The 23736-nt window shown below is 38.2% G+C and overlaps 1 protein-coding gene across 17 annotated transcripts in view; it reads right to left on the bottom strand.

Annotated features, from left to right (window-relative positions):
• Window positions 1-441: 441 nt before the first annotated feature.
• Window positions 442-23736, bottom strand: part of Pam (peptidylglycine alpha-amidating monooxygenase) — a 226333-nt gene continuing 203038 nt past the window's right edge. For 3 of the 17 annotated variants that reach the window (XM_023562264.2, XM_013145540.3, XM_013145532.3), the window contains 9 exons: window positions 22009-22081; window positions 20337-20544; window positions 19670-19870; window positions 18172-18287; window positions 13417-13516; window positions 10780-10833; window positions 4832-5035; window positions 2020-2076; window positions 442-1280 (listed from right to left, as the gene is read on the bottom strand). In XM_023562264.2, coding sequence (XP_023418032.2) covers window positions 1099-1280; window positions 2020-2076; window positions 4832-5035; window positions 10780-10833; window positions 13417-13516; window positions 18172-18287; window positions 19670-19870; window positions 20337-20544; window positions 22009-22081 — 1195 coding nt within the window. In that variant the 3' untranslated portion in view covers window positions 442-1098. The remainder of the gene's footprint in view (window positions 1281-2019; window positions 2077-4831; window positions 5036-10779; window positions 10834-13416; window positions 13517-18171; window positions 18288-19669; window positions 19871-20336; window positions 20545-22008; window positions 22082-23736) is intronic. The other 14 variants (XM_063245517.1, XM_013145534.3, XM_063245518.1 and 11 more) reach the window with 7 other exon arrangements.

Below are 23736 nucleotides of genomic sequence, written 5' to 3' on the forward strand. Positions count from 1 at the left end.
GTTCTAAAAGTAATCTGCAGTCAATGTTGGATATTGCTACTGTATTGTATAGATATATGGGAATTTGGGTGAAGTTATTCTTTAAATAGAAACTATTCATTGTAATTTACACTGATGGATTAATTTATAGATGTAATTTGACACACAGTTTTCCCTTAGCTATGATCGTATTTATTATTTATTCTCTGACTGAAACACTACAGGCAAAAACCCTGCATGAATCTTCAAAGAGAACCTGGCTTTGTCTATGTGTGAAAGCTCTTAGATTGGCTTTTAATTTATGTTGCCTACATCCATTTTCTTCTACATTTTATACAGTACGACATATTTCTTTTGGTTGAAGATATTGAACGAGTTTTACTATATCATGTAATTTTTACAAAAGTTGTATACAAACCCCTGAAAATATGCAGAAATTGCAAAATACACTCTGACAGCTAATGCTCTGAAAACACTTTATTACACAAATTACATTCAGATTCTGAAAATAGTGTTCTAACAGTGTAGCCATCTAAAAATAAGACATCCTGGAAACACAGTAACTGAAAAAGAAACTAAAAAAAAAAGAATTTAAATAGAGACTTTTTTCTTTCTCTCATTGCAATATAATGTTAGTGATTTTAAAAAAATAGAAGGAGATTTAGCAGCTTTGTCGTCGTGTAGCACAAAGTTTCTCTTTACTGCCACAGGCTTAGGACGCTGAACAGGAAAGGCACCAAAGAAAGACACTGGCAATGGGAGAGATACTGGGAAAATACTGTGTTCAAGCAGAGAACATGGGGTTATTTACATCCACAAAAAAGTCTCAAAAATGTAAAGGAGCAAACCTTCCATCGTTAGATTAGTACTAGGACGGAAGAAAAGCGTGGTCTCTCTACTCTATGTTTATGTAAGGACAATGGCACTGTTACGGACTTTTAGGAAATTCCCTAACTAGAAACAGAAGCCAACTTAACCAAAACAAAGTAAATAAAATATGTACTGTCCCACATAGACTAGTACAGTTTACAATTAAATGCACAAAACTTTAAACGTGCTGAAGGGAAAGTAATCTGGCATTCTTGAGAAATCTCACTCAAACTCAATCAAAGCCGGTTCTCAGGAGGCCGAAGGTGCCGGTGCGGGCACAGGTGCCGAGTACTCCTCTTCGGATTCACTGCCGTCGTCCTCATCCTTCTCCTGGTCACTGCCCTCGGTGCTAAGGCGATCAAATCCTTTTCGACTGTAGCCCTTACGGCTTGCAAAGAAATTGCCAAGGTTTAAACCTCCACTTCCCTTTCCTGAAGAAAGCAAATCATAAAAAAAAATGAAGTTTACACAAACGAGTCTCAGTTTCCTTGTAAATTCTTCAGTGGTCAACAAAGTCAGAAGTCAGAGTCGGAAGATAAAAGAAAGAGTGACAGGGACTTATTCTATAGAGGCTTCTGGGTATGACTCCCTAGATTCACGGGAAAAAAAGGACAAACACACCCTCCCTTTCCTCAAGATTATACCCCTCTCCCCCGTAGGACTTGTTATTTTATTGATGTATTTTTAGAATTTTCTGCAGTGCTGGGTTGGAACCCAGGGAGGGTTGTGTGCTTCTGCAGGAATGTTTCAAATTTACTTTTCACCTCCTGTTTGCCCTGGCGCAGTGAATTGGCATCCCTGGAGAAGCTCTTCATTTCAATAACTTATGAAAAGGCCATCTTCACTTTGACAAGCACTGACATGCCAACGGTACTGACAGAAAATTTACAGAAGACCAGCGAAAGCAGATAAAAGGCAGGAGAAGAGAACTGGATAGTACAGAATGGTAAGATGGAAAAAATAAAACCGGGAAGCAAAGGAAAAAGTGCAGAGCCACATATTTCGTTTAGTTTACGGTTTGCATTCTGCATTTACACTGGAGGATGCTGCGCTGCATCCCAGGCGTTTAATTTTCAGAGGCAAAATACAAAATATCTCCTTGTTCTTTAAAAGACATGCGCATGTTGACTTTGAACCAAATATGAAGAATTCTAAAGGTCATAGGCATACCTCTAAATCTTCCCAGTACTCGTCCTGAACTTGCCTCGAGTTTGTGTTCAGAATCTGCTAAAAATAAACAAATAAATAAAAGGCAGATTTGAAAATAAGTCCTAATCAGTCTTTTCAATCCACTGATTCAACTTTCAACATAAAACCAAGGAATCACAAATGACTAAGGAGGCCTGACTCTTTTCTACATGCAATTCTAAGGAAAAAAAGTCAATATACTGAAAGTATGCAGGGCCCGAGACACATACATACTGAGATGCATACAAGCATTCCACTTCTCCCTGTGTCTCTTGCTATGCAATCTTGATAAATTCTCTGAGTCTGTCTTATCTTCTCTGAGGAAAGGGATCAATGATGCTCTCTCTCTCTGCATAATGATGTGCTCAGGGCAGTGCCTGGTACATATATAGTAAATGCTTGATAAATTTTAGTTATTCGTGTTTGAATAGTATTAAGTTACTAACAGTGTGTAAAAAATTTGGAAACTGTGGTTACTACCGTTTAGCAATGTCTCTGTGGGGCTTTACTCTATTAAGGGCAGTATGCACCCTGCTTTAGAAAGCACTGGGTCCATGTACGTCATTCCCGTTCACAACATGGAGTCCGGTGAGTTTTCCAGCACACACGGTGACCTGGAAGCTCCCCGCGGGGCTCCCATCTTCATGAAGAATCAGCTCTCTGGGAGGTACAGCCCTGCTCCAGGACTCTCCTTTGCCCTGGCTGCATGCCCTGCACTTTTTCTTTTGCTTCCACCCCTCTCTCAAGGGCTGCATGAGGGCAGCCAGGCTCAGGGTGCTCCTGGTAAGTCTCTCACTGCAAGAGCAGGCAGCGTCCTGGAGAGAGTTACTAGGCAGGTAATGGGAGGACAGACAGGAGAGGAGACGTGGAGTGAATTAGGCAAGAAGGCAAGCAAGATCGGCGACTGCTAGAGAGCCAAAAGTCACAGTTCTGCTACAAAGCAGGCAACTCCTTGCTCGGCTATGCTCATCCCCTCGGTTTGGCTCAGGGTCTGGTACTGGATGGACATCAGTGGAAGACACATGAGGGTGTACTGAAACCATGAAGGTCCTTTCAAAGGATTTGTGAAAACCGATGCTGTTAAGACTTCTCGAGAACAAGTGCTGAACACAAGTGAGAGGCTGCTGATCTTTTAAATTTCAATGCATTAAACTGAACCATACTAAGTATCATTTTTCTAAATAAAACACGGTTTAAAATGGTGATTTCATGCAGTTTGATCTTCCCAACAGATTTCTGTGTGGTGAGCACTACCTAACATGTCACCCCCTCTTCCAGTTTGGGATGGGAACCGTGCTGGCCATCCGTCCCCAAGCCTAGAACACACCTCGTAGGCTGGGTATTTATTGACACTCTTACACTGTCCATTTTAGCTTTTATGTGCCATCTTTTATGTGTCTTCTATTCTGTAAACTTCATTTGTTTATCTGTTCATTCTTTCCGCAATTATTTATTGAATCCTTAGACTTGTATTTGTGCCAGGGACATAGCAGTAAACACGGCACACAGGATCCTTGCTATCTTGAAACTTGTAACTCCATGGACTCAATAACTATTTTTCTTTCTCTCTGTTTTTATGATCGTTCTGGATCCATACCAGTGGCTCACTGTAAGTCCTTTCTGGTAAGAGTTTGCTGTAGTTTTGCAAAAACGTGTGATTGCAGATGAACACAGCAAAAGAAAGTCCAAAGGAAAAATTCCCCTTCATAACTTATTAAATTGAGTTCTTTGTTTTGTTTTTGTGTATTTTTCTGTGTCAGGGTTTTACCATGGGCACTGAATCCCTGCCATGGCTGCCTTGGCCTGAAATAGGATCAGATGCTGTTTCCCGATCAAATGCTGTCTCGCACGCTGGTACTCAGATTCCTTCCTAGATGCAATTATAGACTCTTGCCTAAGGACCTGGGGACACAGCTGAGGCACTGCTACTGAGGGCTAATTGTTTTATTTATCTGGCTTGTATTGAAAGAAACTCATTGGGTCCTAAACTGTGATAAAAATATAAAATACTAACTCCAACACTGTACCATGCCTTGTTCAGTCATAAAAAGCTGGCAGCTGAAATTTCAGTTACTCAAAAACTACCAAGTGGTTTGTTAATAGGAAGAGGTGGTCTCTTGAGAAAAGCTGCAGTTTGAGACAAGCATGTCTTCTGATTCCATAACCAGTGATTACGTATCCGTCACTGCTGGTACTGAGTACTTACTAGGCGCTGGGTAATTTGGTAAATATTTTACGTACATTATTCCATTTAACATTTGTACAACTTTGTGAAGTATTTTATTTCCATTTTGTCCATGAGGAAACTGGTTTAGGGAAAGTAAGTAACTTGCCCAATGTCATGTAGCTAGGAACTACAGCCAATTTGATGGGGAAAAAAATATACCTCAACCTAATTGACCCAAGCACTCTGAGGACCAGGCCTATTGCTAACAGCAGGAATATGCTTCTTCTCCCTGGTCTATTCCTTAATTTATACTGATTCTATTATCTACAGTCTTATACGGAGGTATTAACTTATGCCAATTGTGCTTATGTCCATAGCTAACAGGTGATGTTAAAGTTGTATGATAATTTAACTATCTAAGGCTCAGAGGCTCCAGACATTTTTCCCATTGTGATATTAATTACAGACAATACGTGAAACATAGACAATAATGTCAAAAATGTAGGATCATTAAAAACATAAACGATAAAGACACAGAAAAAAAAATCACAACCAAACTCCTGAGGACAATCAGGCCAAACATTTTTCAAAGGCAGGTTCCAAGTTCAAGGGGCTCATTTTACTTGCCTCCAAAGGCCCTTGATTTTTTCCACCGAATAAATATGGCAATGGCCAGCAGGACAACCACCGGAATAACCAGAAGGGTTGTAATGAGAACAACGGGCACTCCCGAGCCCGGCTCTTTGATGAATTTTTGTTTCTCTTGCATCTTCTGCAATTCTGAGGAAGTGGGTTTGTTCTCCATTTTGGTTTCAACAATTGCCTCGGCTTCTTCAGGGAAAGAAGAGTTCAAAATATTCAACTGACTCAAAGATTCCAAAACCCTCTCACCCGCCCCTGCCCCGTCAAAAGCAATCCTTGTTCACGATGAACTTGCTGAGTCCAGTGGACGTGGGCTTGGCTTCAATGTCTGACTCTACCAAGCTGGCAGTAGACATGAGATCAGTTACTTCCCCTGAATGATCTTTTTACTTTCCAAATGGTTTTCATTGGCTCTACCATTAATTCTCTGTTTAATGATAACTCCACAAAATATACATCCTTTGTTCACACTTCTCCAAAGTTAAACTTACAGGCAGCAATGTGTAGGAGAAAGGACTGGTGTGCAAACCGGGATCAAACTTAAACTCCAAACCCATTTCTTCTGTATGCTAGCTGTATAACTTTGGGCAAGTTACTTACATTATCTGGGCCTTTGTAATCTCATTTATGAAACTCAGATAATAATATTTTCCCCATAAAAATCCTGTATGCAAACATCTGTCATAAAGACGAACATAACAAATGAGGTATTTGCTAGGTGTTTGTTGCCTTATATAATTTTTTCCTTGTAAATTTTGCTTATGAATGTTTGATGACTTTTCAATACTTTACGTGCATAATTGCACTAGAGAAAAGGAACCACGTCCAGTTCCTTTCACATGGCTTTCAGCAAAATGTAATTGCACAAAAACGCAGTGTATATCCACTTACTGGTGATAGAAATAACTCACAGAACTATTCTGCCCCATCAGCAGGTAGTGGGTGGGTAGTGAGCCTAAAGTACTATTTGAAAAGCTGATGTAATAAAAATATCCAAGCTACTTCAGGGATCTTAATAACTATTAATTTAAAAGTGAGACTGGGCTTTGAGACATTCTTGCCTCTGAGAAGTACAACTGTGCTTGTACAGAAACCACAGTGTGCAAAGGTTGATTAAAAAAATGTCTAGGCTAAAGGTTATAACCATGTTTGCCAAAAGGTTCACAAAGTTTCTGAAAGTTCAATTTCTTTGTGCATCCTTCTACTTTAAAATACAGAGTGCAAGATAAGGTCTTATGTCTTATATCTAGATGTCCCCTCAAAGCCTCATACATTCACATAGATGACAGGATCTAGGGTGTGATATTGTGAGTGTGGTATATTGTATTAAATTAGTCCACTAATGGGATTTAACATGGTTCTAGGAGTGGATAACAGAAGACCCACCCTGGGTGCTGGTGGCACCAATCAATAGGTTTATAGCCTGGATGGAATGTAAGGAGAGAGAGGAGGCAGGCTGGCTGCTGCTGCTTGCTGCCTCCTGCCTGCCCTGCCATGTCATGAACCATTTCTCCTCTATGATGCCTCTCTGCCATACTATCCAGCCTTAGAGAAAGTGGACTGTGGACTGAATCCTCTGCAGTCTGTGAGCTGAAATAAACCTTGCCTCCTTTACCCTTGGGTATCAGGTGATTTGTCTCAGCAACAAGAAAAGTAACTAAAATGAGTTGTGTGGAGATTCTGACAAAAGGGCAAGCATAGATGATATACGCTGGAAAATCTGTAGATAATGTTCAGTATATGTAGGTTTACTTTAATGGCTATATCCTCTTCAACAGAAATGATTCTCAAATTACTTAAGACACTGCAAATACAATTTCGTATACAAACAACTAGCATATAGAATATGTTGCTTCACTGCTTGAACCATCCTCCATCACAGTCTCGAATCATCTGTTGTGCATTAACACTGCCAGGCACTGTTCTCCTTTAATCTCCACACCAGACCTATGAGCAGGCACTACTATCATTACCATTTTGCACTTGGGCTCCTGATATCCTTCCCTGTACCATAAAAAAAGAGAAGACCATGCTGTTTTTCTTTAATTCACTCACATAGCCCTTTAAAAACCTGCTGGGCAGGAAGGAAAAGGACTGGTTGCAGACTTAAGATTGTTCAAATTTAACCTAATTTTCAATTTCTAAAAGAGTCTAAGTGTGAGTCTTAGTCTTTCTGATTGTTTATCTTTTTCTTTGTTACTGTAGAAAGAATAAACAAAATGCTCTATATCTTATTTTATGTTTAAGGAGACAAACAATAAAATGGATTATGGGGGCTGGGGATTTAGTTCAGCGGCATAAAGTGCCTGCCTTGCAAGCAGGCAGTAATGAGTTCGATCCCTGGTACCGATAAAAAAAAAAAAAAAGAAAGAAAGAAAGAAAGAAAAAAATAGATTATGCAATTCAAAAAACACAAACCAGAGATAATAGCTTGATATCCAGGAACCACAGCTTTTGGAAGAACTGTTTCTATTTAAAAGTAAATATTACTAAGCAATTACCTAGTATTTTTTACCTGCCATAGGTTAATTTGTACCTAATACAGGTTTGTGCCAGATCAGTACGATTCTTTGATAAGGCAGAGTCAGGACTGAACCCTCTTAAACAGAAAGAACTGTGGGTGCCATAGGTGACAGACTAAAAGAATCCGTTTAACACTTACAGAAAGAGTGATGAGGGAGGACAGTGAACTTGCTAAGATACACACCCCTGTTTTCCACACCATTTCTTGTACTTAGATGGCCATCTATCAAAACTATTTGAACATTCTAACTTCTGGAAGAAGCTGAAGTATGCTTCAGACTTAAAGGTGCTCTTTATTTCTTTAAAAGTAGGCTAAAACAGGATTTCTTAATCTTCAAAAATCAATATTGCTGCTCTTGCAGGGTCCTCTATAGATGGAATAAAAGCTTACAACACTAGTTATCATTTAAGAATCTAAGAATTCCACTCCACACATAAATGACCAAAAATGTGCCACTTTTAAGGTATTTTAAAAGTTTTTTTATTAAAAAAACTCATTAATGTAGACTATTCCTAATGAGTGAGAAGGGAAGGCATTTTACTGTCATTCAGAACGCGGGTTTCTGGGAGATAAAGGGTACTGAACATACTGCTTTGCTGTCATAGGAGATGAAAGATGAGTTTTTTTAGTATAAAAATCATATTATAATATACTGTACTTAAAGTATTATACTATTACAAACTTATAGAATCTCTACAGATATTTGGAAATAAACATGACCTTGACAAGCTAATGTATGAAAAAACTTTTTTATTTTTCCTTAAAGCAAAGCACTTAGAAAGGGGGGCTAGCTGCAGCCCTGTGTGACTGTACACATATGAGCATGTGCATATCTCTCTGAAGGAACTGGAATAACCGGGCTAGGAGAGGAGAGTCTTTCTTGCACACCGACACTGCAATTACTACCCACTTCATCACAGTGAAAACTGAGAACTGAGGCTTTCAGATGGTATGCTAGTGAGTAACAAGCTTGGAAGACATGAAAAATACATATAACAAAGAAGATTACTCTTCCTCTTTTGATGCAGTCTTCTTCACTTCATAAGCCTAAGAAGCTAATCATACCAAGGAGTTTTTCATTTTAACATTAGGGAGTTTTTTGTTTGAATTTTCTTGAAACTGATTCACCATACTAATTTTTTTTAATTGGGAAATGGGGAATATGGAAGCTATACTTTTGGTGGGACAGCTGCTTTATCTGTAGTAACTGTTTTTGAAAATGTAAATTCCTTTCCTAAGTTTATTTTTCATAATCTCACATTCTTTTATTCTCACAAATCCCTCAGGACATGGACTCCAAAATCCTGTTATTATTGAGCAGTGATGGGACCATTTGCAAGAGAAATAAGGGTCATCAAAGGCGGATTTTAAATAAATATGCTTCGTAGGGCTGTTATATCTGGTACGTGGTTCCTCCCTCTCTGTTATAACGGTTAGTTTAAGTTAAGCTTCATGATTTTGACAAAAGATAAGATCCAGAAATCCAGTGTGATTTAGCACATAATCTTACAAAAAAGATCTAATGAGCTGTATGGGCTCATAGAAAAATAGAGTAACTTCATTTGAGTTGAAGTATTTCTGCTAAAATTAGCCTGTCCTGGCAAGGTAACTCAATAAAAATTATTATTAGAACGACTGGGTTTGGCCACAAAAAAGGAAGGTTTTCTGCCCAAATGGACTCAGTGGTGTGCACTGAGGAAAGAAGAAATAGCTCTCAGGAGAGCATTATTCATCCTCCAGTAACCAAGCCAAGATGAGGTCAGTAGGGTTGGGTGTTTTCAGTAAAGAATTTTTTAGTGGGATTTACATAAGCAGAAATAATTTGAGATTATTTTGAGATCCTAAAGATCTCAGAGTAAAACACAACCATTCCCAACCTGTATTTCTTGGAAGAATTTACAGTGAATGAACTGGCGAAATCTATCTTTCCTCAGCAGAGCAATAGTAGTAGCTAAGAGTAGAGCATTCCACAGTAAACAAATTTAAAACCTGGCTCTAAGACGGGCATAATGGTTTAAATCCATAAGCCCAGTATTCTCGGAGACTGAGGCAGGAAGACAGCAAGTTCCACTTTGACCTACATAATCCAACAACTTGGCAAAATCCTGTCTCATAATTTTTTGGGGTTGGTGTAAAGATTAAATTTGAAAATTTTTGTATAGCCCGTTGTCTGAACTATGCTGGTGGCAAGCATTATAAACAATACCTTTTTCAATAGCCTTTTTTTTCAGGACAAACATAGCTTATCAATAATTCTATATATATAGCAATGATAGAATAGTATACGATCTGAAATTTTCTTTGGTATATAATGTGATATAAATGCTTCTTAGTAGTGTCGCCTATGGAGAATCTTAATAAATGTTGAACAATTGTATTTATTTCTGTTATATTATCTTATCTCTTTCAACCCTGAGCTAGCTACATTTTCTTATCTGCCTACATAAAATACCTAAACTCTTGCTTCTTTTCATCTCTTTTCACTCTTTCATGAGAAAGCAAAACAAGTAAGCTGAAGACTAAGTTTGAGTATGTGGATGACTCACTAATACAAAAACTAATAATGAAATTGCTTTGTTATTTAAGTAGTAGGACTGCTTAATGAGAAAGACAGTGAGTTCCTAAGTGTAAGTACCTTGTCAATACCCTGAAGATAGTAAAAAAATGTAGAAATATAAATTGATTCTAGGAAAGGGAGAAAATAATTTGACAGGGGTAGAAATGAACCCAGTGGTTGATTACGAGTAGCTAAGTCTCAGCTTCCCATTCTTGGCATTGCATCTCAATGATGTATTTATTTGCATATAGGCATATGTATGTGTGTATTATCTCTCTCATGCTTTATATTGGCTATAATGTCTTGAGGTTTGGGAGAGTTCCATTTCCCTTAGATCTATTATACTGCCTTGCTTATAGAAGTCCTCAATAAATCTTGAGAGATGAGTGGTATTAGAATAGGAGCTTAGGGAACAGCTAATTTTTTCTACATCCCAATAGCATTAACTCACCAAAGTTATTTTTCAATCTTTTACATTAAAGTCCATTAAGAAAAGGCCTTTCCCATTACACTGAACAGCATTTTCCTGCTTGCTTGAGGTTAAATACTTCTAAGAGTGCCTGGCTGACTTTTTTCCTCTCTAAATGGGTCTGGCTTACTAGCTATAGATTTCTTATATTCTCAATCACATTCCATCACTTGAAATTAGTGATTTGAGATCATTATGACTACTCCATTTATCAGAAAAAATGTGGCAGCATGCAGGTTTAAAGGCTCAGCACACAGAGAAGTCATGAATAATTTGCTAGATTGTATTTTTAGACTGGTAATTTTTCAGGTTGTAATAAAGAGCCATAAAATAATTCAACACAAATAGCCTTTGGTTTCACAGTTATAAGGAATCTGACCAACCTTTGATTTCCTGGACCTCAATGCCAGCTTTTTTAACTGATCGATGTTCCATTTCTGTAACAAAGTGCAGAAAGAAGAAAAATCAGAATCATCAAAAAGAACATTTGAGAATTTAACTTTGACATTAGCCTTCTTCACTAGCAAGGATTTCTAATTCATCAAATGTATCACTGTATTAAGACATAGTTCAACACAAACTGCTAATTAGGGATCAGGTGTATGAATCTTGGAGAAAGATGAAATATTTCTAAGAAGTTTATGAATGAACTTTTCCTTTTAGGATTTATTACACTGTTCTGGTTCTCAAATATCACATAGTGCTGTTTGCATGTGGCAGTATCTTAGACTACCAGTCTTGCCACAGTGAATCACCAGTGTTGTAGCTGACATGAGACTTAACTAAATACTAGAATGTGAATACACAAGACACTTGTTTCGTCTCCAGTGCCAGACTTACTGTGCCAGAGATACTATTTCCCAAATTCATTATACAGTAGATTATGCAGAGGGCTCTCTAATTTTGAAGTTGTATGCTACAATGCAGTGCTTTCAAAATTACTTGGGAAGACTTTCCAAAATACACACATTATCATTCCTCCTCTTTTTATAGGTCTCGAGAGGCCTGGCCGCATGTACTTTGACAATCCTCCCCAGTTATGACTGCTAATCCTGGTACGCCAGTTTGACTGGATTAAGGAACACCCAGGAGGTTAAACACACTTGTGGGCAGGCCTGAACGGCTCACGGAGGTACAGCCTTGTGCAGTGCGTACCCGGTACCTTGCCCCTTCCTCTCTGGTGCCGCTGCCCTACTCTGCTTCCTGGCCACATGAACCAAGCATCTCTGCCCTGCCATGCCCTTCTGCCATGACGTTTCTCCCTGAAGTCAGCCAACCATGGAATGAATCCCTTGAAATGTGAAAAGCCAAATTTCTATAAATTGTAGATATTGAGTGCTGTGATGCAGTGATATGAAAGTGATTAATGCACCAGGCGATTCAGATAGGCACCTTTATCGAGTATCACTCGCTGGAGTGGCAGAAATACCTTAGACTGAAATCTTGGTCAGTCTGAGAGCCACATTCTTATCTGAGAAAGGAAGTTATCTGCTGTATCACTGAAGTCTTTTCCATCTTTTAAAATCTTGTGTTTTTCTAAGTATCCTAGAGTTCCTCATGCAGTTGAGTTGGGGATTACTCACCTGTCTTTTTGGGGGGGTTAAGGAAGTGCTGCTCACACATTTAGGATTCTTTCTGAAGCCATGAATAGTGAAAGGAACATTTTCAGGGGGAATGAAAGGCTACTTCTCTGGCACAATAGTCCCTAGGTACCTATGTGCACTTTAGGGTAACTGGGTCCTTTTTACTAAATAGTGAAAGTTACTCAAAAGACAATTCTGACTTATAGAAGTTCCAATTTGTGCTCCTAAACCTAGCTTGTATCTTTATCTAATTAGAGATTTAAGACTTCTGATTTTACTTCTTGATATTTTACTTTCTTTTCTTATTATACGTTTCTGTTACAGTTAACATTGCTTTTCCACACACCCAGTTCTTTTCCTTACCCCTAGTTTCTCCTATTGTTTAGACCCAGCCACATTTAAAAAACTTCTCTGGATGTTTGTGGCCAAGTAATATTTAGTGCACTTCAATTTAAAAAATTTGTGGATTTTAGCCTGAAATCAAGGGCTAGATATTACACTTTTTACATATTAGATATTATATCCAAATTGCAATTAGAAAATTCCCAAACTAGACAGAGCAAATCTGTCCCCAGACAAAATTTTGAGTTACATGAAAATAAAGCAATTTGGTATTTGCGGAAAGCTAAAACCTACGTGGAAAGTGCTTCGTGTTTGGATTCATCCGTGTCCGACACAGATACTGGCATCCCTAGACGCTCAGCAGCTACTGAGAGCTAAAGAGCCATGCAGGGCACGATGCCTCACAGAAGCGAGTCTGCCCTCCGCCTTGCCAAAGCCCTCTCTTCCTTCTGGAACCAAGCTGAAACTAACATTGGTGGTTAATGTAACAGACATTACCTCAGGCATCAAGAATTTCCTGTGGAATATCTGTGGAAACAAGGGGAAAACTGCCAGAGGAAAGAAGTGTTTCCTGGGGGCTGGGGATTTAGCTCAGCGGCACAAGCGCCTGCCTTGCAAGCAGGCAGTCGTGAGTTTGATCCCTGGTACCGGTAAAAAGGAGAAGTGCTTCCTTCCACTTTTTTTTTTTGTTGTTTTGTTTTTCCATGTAGTATTGGGGATTTGAACCCATAGTTTTCATACTGAGTTAGATCTCCAGGCATTTTTACTTACTATTATTCTTTTTTTTTTTGAGACAAGGTCTAGCTAAATCACTAAGTTACCCAGGCTGAGTTCAACTTTGCAATCCTCCTGCCTCAGCCTCCTGAGTAGCTGTGATTATAGGCAATGTTACCACCGTACCCACCTCTCTCCGCTTTTTAAAAAGTATTTAATCCCTGAAGTAGAAGCCAAATAGATCTTTTAACTATTGCCTCAATCTTTATTTCTTACTTCCATCATTAAAATATGAGAAGGAAATGTAAATGTTTTAGTTTCACACATTTTCAAGTAATAAAAGAGGGGAAACGAGGGCAAACATACTGTAAAAAAACGTACTTTCAGTCAAGATAAACTTCCACACAGTGTTTGTGTGAGCATCTCCAATGTACACGGTTCCGTCTTCAGATGCCACGATATCATGAGGCATGTCAAAATGCTGCCAAAATGGGAAGGCACATGTTAGGATGGCAAGTCCTCACTGAATCTTTCATGCAAGGGCAGAAAAACAAACCAAGGCACACAGAAGGACAATAAGCATGAAACTCAAAGTAAAGCAAAAATTATTCCCATCAAAGCAACTCTAGGCTAAAAACCATTCATTCATTCATTCATTCACATTAACTGGGTCCTGACTCTGCCAGGTATAAATCTAAACATTGGAAAATGCTAATAGGCTTCACCAAAGCTTTTAATTCTTTTTTCAAAGCAAACATACACACACTAATTACTTAACTAACTGGGGTCTCACTGTATTGCTTAGGCTGGTTTCAAACGCATGGGCTCAAGTGACTGTCCGACCTCAGCCTCCCAAGTAACTGGAACTACGCTATTACCATCAGGACTGGATGCAAAAGTGAAGTTTGTAAGGAGATTATTTTTTACAGTTCTGCCTGCTCAATTTTTCACTTCCTGCTTATTTACATTCATTTTTACTTTCATGTTTCTTGGCTTTTAAACATTGCCAAATTCGCTTTGCTTAAAAATCAAAAGGACAAGGTATTAATTTTATTATTCTTAGCAAGCCATCATGGGCTACCTTAACAACTATTTGTACATTACTGATAAGGGAAGTTATTTCAAACACTCAGGGCATTTAGATGATTTCCCATATGTGTACTAGAAGACCTGCGGCCAGTGGGGTTTTTATTACTCTTGAAGTCCAGTTTTACAGAATTTTCAGTCAGCCACAGAAGCAAACTGAATGCTACCTCTAAGTACTTCCTGGGCTTTTGTACTTAATTCACTTACTCTGTTTAAATGCTTTGGTTCACTTCAAATCATCGTTCAGTCACAAGGACCCAGGAGACAGACAGCATCTGATGTGACTTTTGTAGGCTCATCGAGCTGGCTCTTGGAAGACCATTCTAGAAATGTGGTGCTGATATTTCCAAATGTCTCCTCAAGCCCCCCAAAATGCCCTAGGTCCATCGTCTGGCAGGATGTGCATGATTTCTTTCACCTCTTAGGCCAGCAGGCCTTCCTGAATATATAGTTTTCAAAAATATATCCAGTGAGTACAAATGGGAGCATTATCCAGACTGTGGGGTGATCAGCCAACAAATACCACCTTGGTACAGTGAACACAAGAAACACTAGTGAGGTGAACTACTGTTCTCAGCTCTCACTAGGAGTAGAGGAATCGAAGCTTTGGAGACAGTTAGAAATGGGCAACAGTGCGCCACACTGAAAAGAAAAATGAAATAGCTATGCCCAGGAGGCTCATTCCTTCATAAGGCTAAATGAGCTGGGACAAATGTGCAGTGGACAGAGCCAGGAATCAAAACGCTGCAATGCTGCAACTCACAAACCTGCTGTGAAAGGCTCTTTATATGGGTTTCAACTTATGGGGAGAAACGATGTATAAATTCAGACAGTTCTTATTCTAGACCACGCTGATTTGTAAACCTTACCTTTGTAAACATTTCATACCTTCTGACAGGGAAACTATGATAATGGTAAGGGTGTACAGATGGGGGTACATGAGCTATTCGCTGGCTAGAGACCTTGCTTTAAACAAATAACAGTATGTGACTGACTCAAAGCTGCAATAACCATAAACTCCCCTATTTAGCTTTCAAACTGGTCCATGGATCTAGTGTTCTGTTGATCAAGATACTTTGAAGCCACTGTAAGGACTCAGCAGGAGGCTTATTGGGTAGGACTTCAGGACCTCCATTCCTAGTGCATGCAACTGTAATCTTTCTGGGTGGTTTTTTTTTTTTTTTTTTTTTTTTTGGTACCAAGGATCAAACTCCCAACCTCACACTTGCCAGGCAGGTGCGGTGCCACTGTGCTTTATCTCCACTACAACTATAATCTTTCTATTGACCTATTTGAAGAGCTGGGTTTTTTGTCATTTGAAACAGGAAACGTTGCAAGCTTTACATATAAACTTCAGAACTTCAAAGCTGGACAGATGCAAAGACTGTCTAATCTAACCCTTGCAAGCATTTCTCTTGAAGTACCCTTGCAAAAATAAAGCTGACAACAGAAAAGAATGACTGGGTGTACCTTTTGGAGAGTCTAGGGATAAAGCCCAACAAAACCTGACCTCAAAATATTTTATTGTCACAAGAAATGTATGTTCTGCTCCATATTGAGACTATATTTGCTCTAGCATAATAATGTTTAAACGTACTTTCTATTAATAGAATAGTTTTTCTAAGAAGTTTCACCATGCTTATTTGTGATGTATTATAACCCATGGCATACCAATATATACCTCAGGGCATGCCAGTACATGTTTAGCATACCAATACATGCTTTCTTTTTAATAAAAAAGATATGGATTTGAGATCTGGGTGTGCTACTTTGTAGCTTTGAACAATTAATTCTGTGTGAACTTTTCAATTCCAATATTGCCAAATGTAATTCTGATCTCTACGGTGAAGGTCAGAGAGATAACATGAATCTGAGTTGAATGTTCCTTTAGATCTTTCTTTTTGGAAGGGATGGTTGGATGGTGGTTTTTATCTTTCTTTTTGGGATAAATGAGGTTCCTTTCTTTTACAAATGAGCTTGCTTGCAGAAAAAATACAAAAATTGTGTTCTGATTGGTGTATATGAAAGGAGAAGATGAAGTACTTATGTCATTCCTTTGATTATGATGGGGAAGAATTTGGAGGGTGATGGTGTGTACTTAGTCTCCACTGATTTAGGAAAGCATTTGGAAGTACTTCTATTTCCCTAGTTTCATTTTCCCTGCAAAAACATAAAGATGGAAATCACAAATTCAAATGTAAGCATTTCCAAAGAATGCAACCATAGACAAGGGAAGTACATGAAGAGGTAAGAGTGGGTATGTACAAACTGAGGCTCAGACACATTACATAACCTGTGATTTGAAAGGCAAATCTCCTCTTACACAGAAGTCAATATACCACACTGCTTCCCTCACCCAAGCTTAAGCTTTATGATGATAATGTAATTAAATGAAAATTCTGAAAGATTCAGAGACTGATTTTCAGTTTGCTGAGTCAATAGGATGTATTTCTACATTCTGGTGTAATGTCAAGTCCTGTTACTAAAGGGGAAAACAGACTTCATCTTGGCGTGAGACACTGTTCGAGTCCGCTGCCCTGACTCTCTCGTCACTGAACGGTGAATGCTGCTGCTTAGACACAGTCCCTTCTGAAACTGTAATTCAGGGCTACTCAGCTGCACCACAGAGTAAAACTCACTCACAAGCTGGCCTCTTTTTAGTACTTTGTTTTATGTGTGGCTTAATTAAAAGTTAATATTCTAGATGACACAGTATACTCTTGTGGGGAAAAAAAAAAGCAAGTCAAACACTCTATTAATACAAAGTGAAGGTCTGAAAGTTATGATTTTCTCTTTATCAACAGATGTCAGCAATTACCTATAAGACGAAAAGCTACAAAGATCAGAAAATCAATGAGGATCATCAACACTATGGACATTAGAATATATTATCTATTTATCAGTCTATCTATTTTCAATGTAATGAATTTTTTCTGATTGCTGCTATGAGTTGATGATTGATTGTTTATTGTTTTTCATATAAAACATCTCTGTGAAAAATCTTACTTGTAGAATAAAATTGACACCCTCAACAAAAAGAATTTGTGGGGAATCATTAGTCCAGATTCACTTCGAATTGATTCAGATGTTGTAACTTTTGCTAAAAGCTCCACGGAGAAAGAGGTGGTGACTTGTTATGTCTATCAGTACAGTACCAGCATGTTGCATGGTGTCTGATACACAGCAGATACTTAATTTGTATCTCTGCGGTGAATTTAATAAATTCCATCCCATCAGACATTGACAGACTTACTTCAAAACTACTGAAACATTTAAAAATTCTTTTTCAAAAATCTAGCAAATTCAACTTAATGAATAACAGTTATGAGTGTCAAGATATAGCTTGTCCATTGACTTATGATAGTAGCATTCTGAGGTAAGAAAAACTAATAAGTAATTATGTATTTTGAAAACTAACCTTTGAGCATTTTAGCAGCTGAACTTTCTAAAGCTGATATATCACAGCATACTCAGTGCATGAGTATTCGGATTATCTGGCAGTCACTGCAGACAAGGTATGAAGGGAAGAGCAAGAGAGGATGCAACACTGACCCACAGTCACCGCGTGTGGACAGCACAGTTAGAATCAACAGTGGCAAACCACTCGGGAAGCCAAAACTAGCCTGCAGTCTCTGGCCTCAACCAAATCTTTAGAACCAGAATAAATACCAGGAAGTGCTGTTTTAAGCTTTGTTGCTTAGTAAAGTAACAATAAAAAAACAAACGAGATTTCGGTTGGGCTACAACTTGACATGTGGTGTCTTCACTACTTGTCTGAAAGCAGGAATAGACTTATCTAAACTTGCAATCACACATCAAACTTAATGAGAAGCTTAACATTGCACACAGGGGTAATTTTCAACAGAAGAAGTTGATCTAGAGAGAAGCAAAAACTTTTATTCTAAGTAAAAGATAGTAAGATATTCCCATCATCCTAAGAAAGTTCCTATAACTCTATAAATAATCTTAAAAATTACCTATATATTGAATGCTAATTCCTATTTTAGTTTTATTCTCATGAAAACTGAAACTGGAAAATCATAGGAATACCTTGCGTATTGGTTTGAAGACATCTATAATTTCCCCATTGGAAAAATTCATCACAAATCCTTGTAAGGGTTCTTGGTCCCTAAAGTAAGGTTTCCCGTTCACTGCAAAGAGCAAACCTGTAAAAACATATCTAGTTAGCCTTTAAAACACGAATTAAGACTGACTTCAAATATGTGCATACATGTCATATGAACAAACAATACACTTAGGGTCAACCTAGCCCCTACAATTGGCAACAAAATTTGAAAATAAAATACTTAAAAAAATATTGTCTCCTGAGTGACAAAATCAGGAACAAATAGGTTAGATGACTAAACTCCTTGTAACAGGAAAATTAGGAACTGGAAACTCTGTTCCTCTTAGGAAGCCAGCAGAAATCACAGAGACACAATTACTGATATATACATAAAATGACATAAAGATACAGGTATCAAAGGCATCCTGAATAGGAACTGGGAAAAGTCTGGTTGTTTAGACCAATTCTTTTATCAGATCTTTTGAAAAATATTGGGGCTGGGGGTTTAGCTCAGCAGCATAAGCACCTGCCTTGCAAGCAGGTGGTTGTGAGTTCGATCCCCGGTACCGATAAAAATGAAAAAAGACCAAAAAAAAAAAAAAAAAAAAAAGAAAAAGAAAAATATGTAACACTTGTTATGGCTGTATGGCAGAAAGACAAATACAAAAAAAGTAAATGAAGTCATAGTATAAAATAGAAGGATAATCTGATTTTAAACAACTGTAGTTTGAAAATGTAGAATGAGTATTTCAAAGCATCAAAGATATTTTTCTCTAAATAAATTAGGCTATCTATGATTGTACCGTGTAGTAAAATATATCTCACACTATAGAAATAGTCACATTTTGTTTAAATAAATAATCCAGATGTTTGAACATTTCATTTTCAAAGAATTAAAACATCATAAACTACATGACATTAGGGCTCAGTCAGGATAGAGCATTTGTCTACCAGGCACAAGACACTTGGTTTGATCCCCAGCAATACATCTTCTATATCTGTATCTCTATCCATCTCAAATCACTGTTCGAGATGGATATATACATTCCTAAACCACTGTTGAAAATATTTTCACGTTTCTCTAAGGATTATGGACTTCCTAAAAGTAGATCACAATATTAAAAAATTAACATCACAAATACCAATTGCTGTTGTAGAATATTACGGAGAGCAGTGTGGGGTTCTTTTTTTCTTTTTCTTTTTGTCTTTTTCATTTTTATCGGTACCAGGGATCGAATTCACGATCGCCTGCTTGCAAGGCAGGCGCTTATGCCGCTGAGCTAAATCCCTAGCCCCAAGTCTTCACTATTTTTAATACAAGGAAGAGTGGTCCTTGAGTTGAAAATGATTTACAGTGCAATAACATTTTAAAGGTACTTTAAGATCTGATATATGGGACATTGTTAACCACTTAAGAAAAAGTATAAAATGTATATTAAGATAAGGCAAATGACAAAAATAGAGCCACAAAAAAGGAAATACCTGGTACATATGAAATTGCGAACACATTTCTTCCAAATGATGTGTGCTTAATCTCTCTCACAAATTCTTTGGTGTCAGTTTTAAAGCACTGGATCCGGCCATTTTCCCTGTCTGCCACACATAGTTGGCCCAAATGAGGCGCAAGGGCCAAACTGTGGGGGACCCTGAACTGGCCGGGTTTAGGACTGCTCCCAGAAGTCCCTACAGAACAAAGGAAAGTCTCAGACCACAGTTTACACAAGCATTCAAAGTCTGACTCTCTAGCTCTGCAATTTCTCAAGATCATGATAGAAACCATGACATATATATGGAACCAAGGGATAAATCAAGTAAAGTGGCTTCTAAATTTATTCCATAATATCTCTTACCAGCAAACACGTTACAGGTTTTCTATTTGGACACATTTTTTTTGGTGGAAGCATACTTTTTCTTTAATGAGGCCCGTGTGTGCACATGTGCCTGTGTACATCTGTGTGTACGTGCATGCATGTGTGGTATATGTGTGACTAAACCAACTGGATGTATATAGTAGTTCTATCTTTTTTGTCCCACCTCCTCCCCACTATAAAGGACGTTTGAATCCTAAAGAATCTGAAGAGTGGCCAATGTCCGGCTCCTGGTGACAGTGGCTAAGATTTGCAAGCAGTGGTTTAGAGTCTTCCGGTACCTTCTCCCCACTGTGTGACAAACTCTCCTCGTGGGGAGAACTGCACGATCCGGCTGTTGCAGTAACCATCAGACACATAGATGGCGCCAGTGCCTGGATCCACAGCCACATCAGTGGGCTGGCAGAAGTGATTTTGGTCACTCCCTGGTTGCATGCTCCTTCCCAGGATTAAGAGAGGTCCTTTACTGTTTGGATCCAGTTTGAATACCTTAAGGAAAAAAAAAAAAAAAAAAAGAAGCCTTACCACCTTTCCATAGTTATTATTACCCTATTCCCTTTGCACAAGCGACTAGAGTATCAGCTCCCAGATACTCAAACCAAGATAATTTTTAGAACTGAATGGGGCCTTAACAATCATCAAGTCTGAACCCTTCACTTAATAAATAAGCCTACAGAGATTAGGTGATTTGTTCCAGGTTATCTAGATAATCTGTAGTGAACAGAGATCAGAATATACATATTCTATTCCACCTACCTCCACACTTACTTTTTGTTTTTCCTTAGCTAACAGTAAAATGATCTCCAGACAAGACATGAGCAATGTTTACTGAGATGATGTATGAAGATTGCTGAAAGAACAATTTAACGGTTCATAACTAAGTCTTCTGAGTTCTAGTTTTTGTCTGAGTTCTTTTCCACCTATATTATACTTCACAAGCTTATCTTACATGGGGGAAAGCCCTGAAGATTTTTCTGTGACTGAAATATAGTATCTCTGAAAAAGGACGAAATGTTTGACTTTTGTACATATATATATTATGTATATATATTTTTAAACTAGGGATTATGGCCTAATTTGTGGAAGAGTAGGGCAGCTTAGGAAAGAAAGCATAAAATATAAGCAAAAAGTAGAAGCAAGACCCAGGAACAGAAGAAATAAAAGCAAATGTAGAAAACCTACACTTGACTTTAAGAAGGAGGTCAGGAGACCCCATGGAGATCCTCTAACAATGCTGCAAGTTTGGCCCTATGCCTGTTGCCAGCCCAAGAGAGAAGAATGACTTGAAATTAATATGTGATAAAATTCACATAATAACTATTTCTAGCACTGAGTTCTTTTTTATATATATTTTTTCTTTTTCTGTTTTTATTGGGACCGAGGATCGAACTCACAACTGCCTGCTTGCAAGGCAGGTGCTTATGCCACTGAGCTAAATCCCCAGCCCCTCTAGCACTGAGTTCTGAAAGACATGTTAAGTGTGCATTGATATGAACTGAGCGTCTGTGTCTTGCAAATTCGTTATGAAATCCTGACCTCCACTGTGATGGTATTAGGCAGTGGGGCTTCTAGGAGGTAAGGAGAACATAAGGGTAGAGCTCTCATGAACCAGATCAGTACTGTTGGAAGCAGAGAGGCAAGAATATACTTTCATTCTTTTTTTCCATCATGTGAGCATGCAGTGAAAACTGTGATTTGAAACCCTGAGAAAAGCCCTTGGCAGAGCCCAAGCATGCAGGTACCACCATCTCAGACTTCCAGACCCCAGAGCTGAGAGAAATAGCTTTCTGCTGTTTATAAGCCACTTTTGTTTACAAGAGGAAGTAAGACAGGGCTGTTCCATTTTTTGTTGTAAATTTACTGGGTCATGAGGAAGAGTCCAGCGTGTTTAAAGCATTTTGAAAACTTAACTCTATTATCTTCTGTTTGAACGCTGCCAGATGGGAAGATTACCTGATGGAGAGCCACGTCTGTAACCCAGTAATTTCCATCTTTATCTATACTCAAGCCATGTGGCAAGTAAAACCTGTAAAATAAAAATGATCGTCTCATTTTATATTTATTCCTCAAGCTTACAGAAGAGTAATTTCCTTGTAATTAACCCATAAAAGCAATATAACTTCATAAGATATTAAGTGTCTATTTGTAGTATTACAGAAAAAAAATAAATTGTTGAATGAAAATACCTGTTAGAACAGAGGCTTCCTTAGAAAAAGCATAATATTTAATCCTATGAAAATCTATAAATAACATTTACAAAAATTATAAATGTTTATTATAAGGTATGGTTATATATCACAAATGTTAACATTTTAGCAATGTGCATAAAACAGATTGTTTAGAGAAATAACAACGGGTTTCTATAGTATAAAGAATTAAAATATACTTGAAAGAAATTGTTTTAATATAAAATATTAAAAATATGACTGAGATGCTTCCAAGCGCCCACAAAGACAATAAATAGCAGGGCTGTGATCACCCTGGCAAAGTGAAGCAGAGGGCAGGCCAGTCATTAGGGCAAGGTGATCTGTGCAGAAAATCCCTCTGCGTGATCTGTGCAAGACAGTGAGGAACTAATGCAGATGGAACCACCGGTTTAAGGAATCTGGACAGAGTTAATCAACACAGAGGCAGTATGTTCAGGTGGTTCTGGGCAAATGACATCTGACAGTTCTAAAGCTTTATCAGCGTCTTGCCTTAATACGGATCTTCTTTTACAAGCCAAGGCTGTAACTATCTGATTTTGCCTAATTAAGAGAAGTATCCTGTGACTGAAAGTGAAGGTCATGATTTGCTTTCAACACAGGCACTCGCTCTGGTCAAGCTGACTTTGCAGTGGTTGTTTAAGCTTTCTCTCTGGATTCCTTTCTGGATGTGGATGCCTGTTTGGATCCAGCTACCAGTAGATAGGTTCAACACAGAGTGGTCAAGCTGTTATTAGAATCTGGCTTCTGATTCATCATCTGAGAATACTATTTTAAAATCTAAGCCTCATTTTGCCATCTCACAAGCAGCTGCTTCCTAAGCAATGGCTCCCTGCATTTCAAAGGAGATGGCCTTGCTGAGCCTAAGCAGATGGAGTGGGGTATAGTTCCTGGAGCTGCCAGGTCACAGAGGCTGAAGAGACCCTGTAACCAGGAGTCCCTTTCTTTCAAACACCATGAAAACCAGCCAACATTTTGTTTTGCTTGCCAAATGCCATCTAGGAAATAAGACCAGAGAGTGAGTGGCTTTTGAAGCCAAATTACACAAGCATGCTAAGCAGAGCTAAAAATGGTATGTGGTTAAGCCTTCATTTCAGATGGGGAGAAGCTCTTTTCCTTTTTGGTGATTACTTGATGAGTTCAGTCTGCAACTTTTCTGCTGAAGAATTTTTCTTTTAAATCATCAGATCTGATTAGCAGCTCAGATCACTGTGTGTATCAACGGCTCTTTCATGCTTGACTGCATATTAGAATAGCCATATTGGCTGCATCCCCAGATGAAATCAGAAACTATTATCTTAAGATCACAAATAATAAATATCATTATATATATCTACAGGATACAATATGATGCAATAATACATGCATACAATAGATAGTGATGAATTCAAGCTAATTATCGTATCTATAAGCTCAAATACTTTTTGTGATGAGAATGTTTGAAACATGCTCAATTTTGAAATAAGCAAGGTAACTG

Source organism: Cavia porcellus, unplaced genomic scaffold, assembly GCF_034190915.1.
Source record: "Cavia porcellus strain 051 isolate PalLab524CR breed Dunkin Hartley unplaced genomic scaffold, mCavPor4.1 scaffold_2, whole genome shotgun sequence".
In the NCBI taxonomy this organism is placed as follows: domain Eukaryota; kingdom Metazoa; phylum Chordata; class Mammalia; order Rodentia; family Caviidae; genus Cavia; species Cavia porcellus.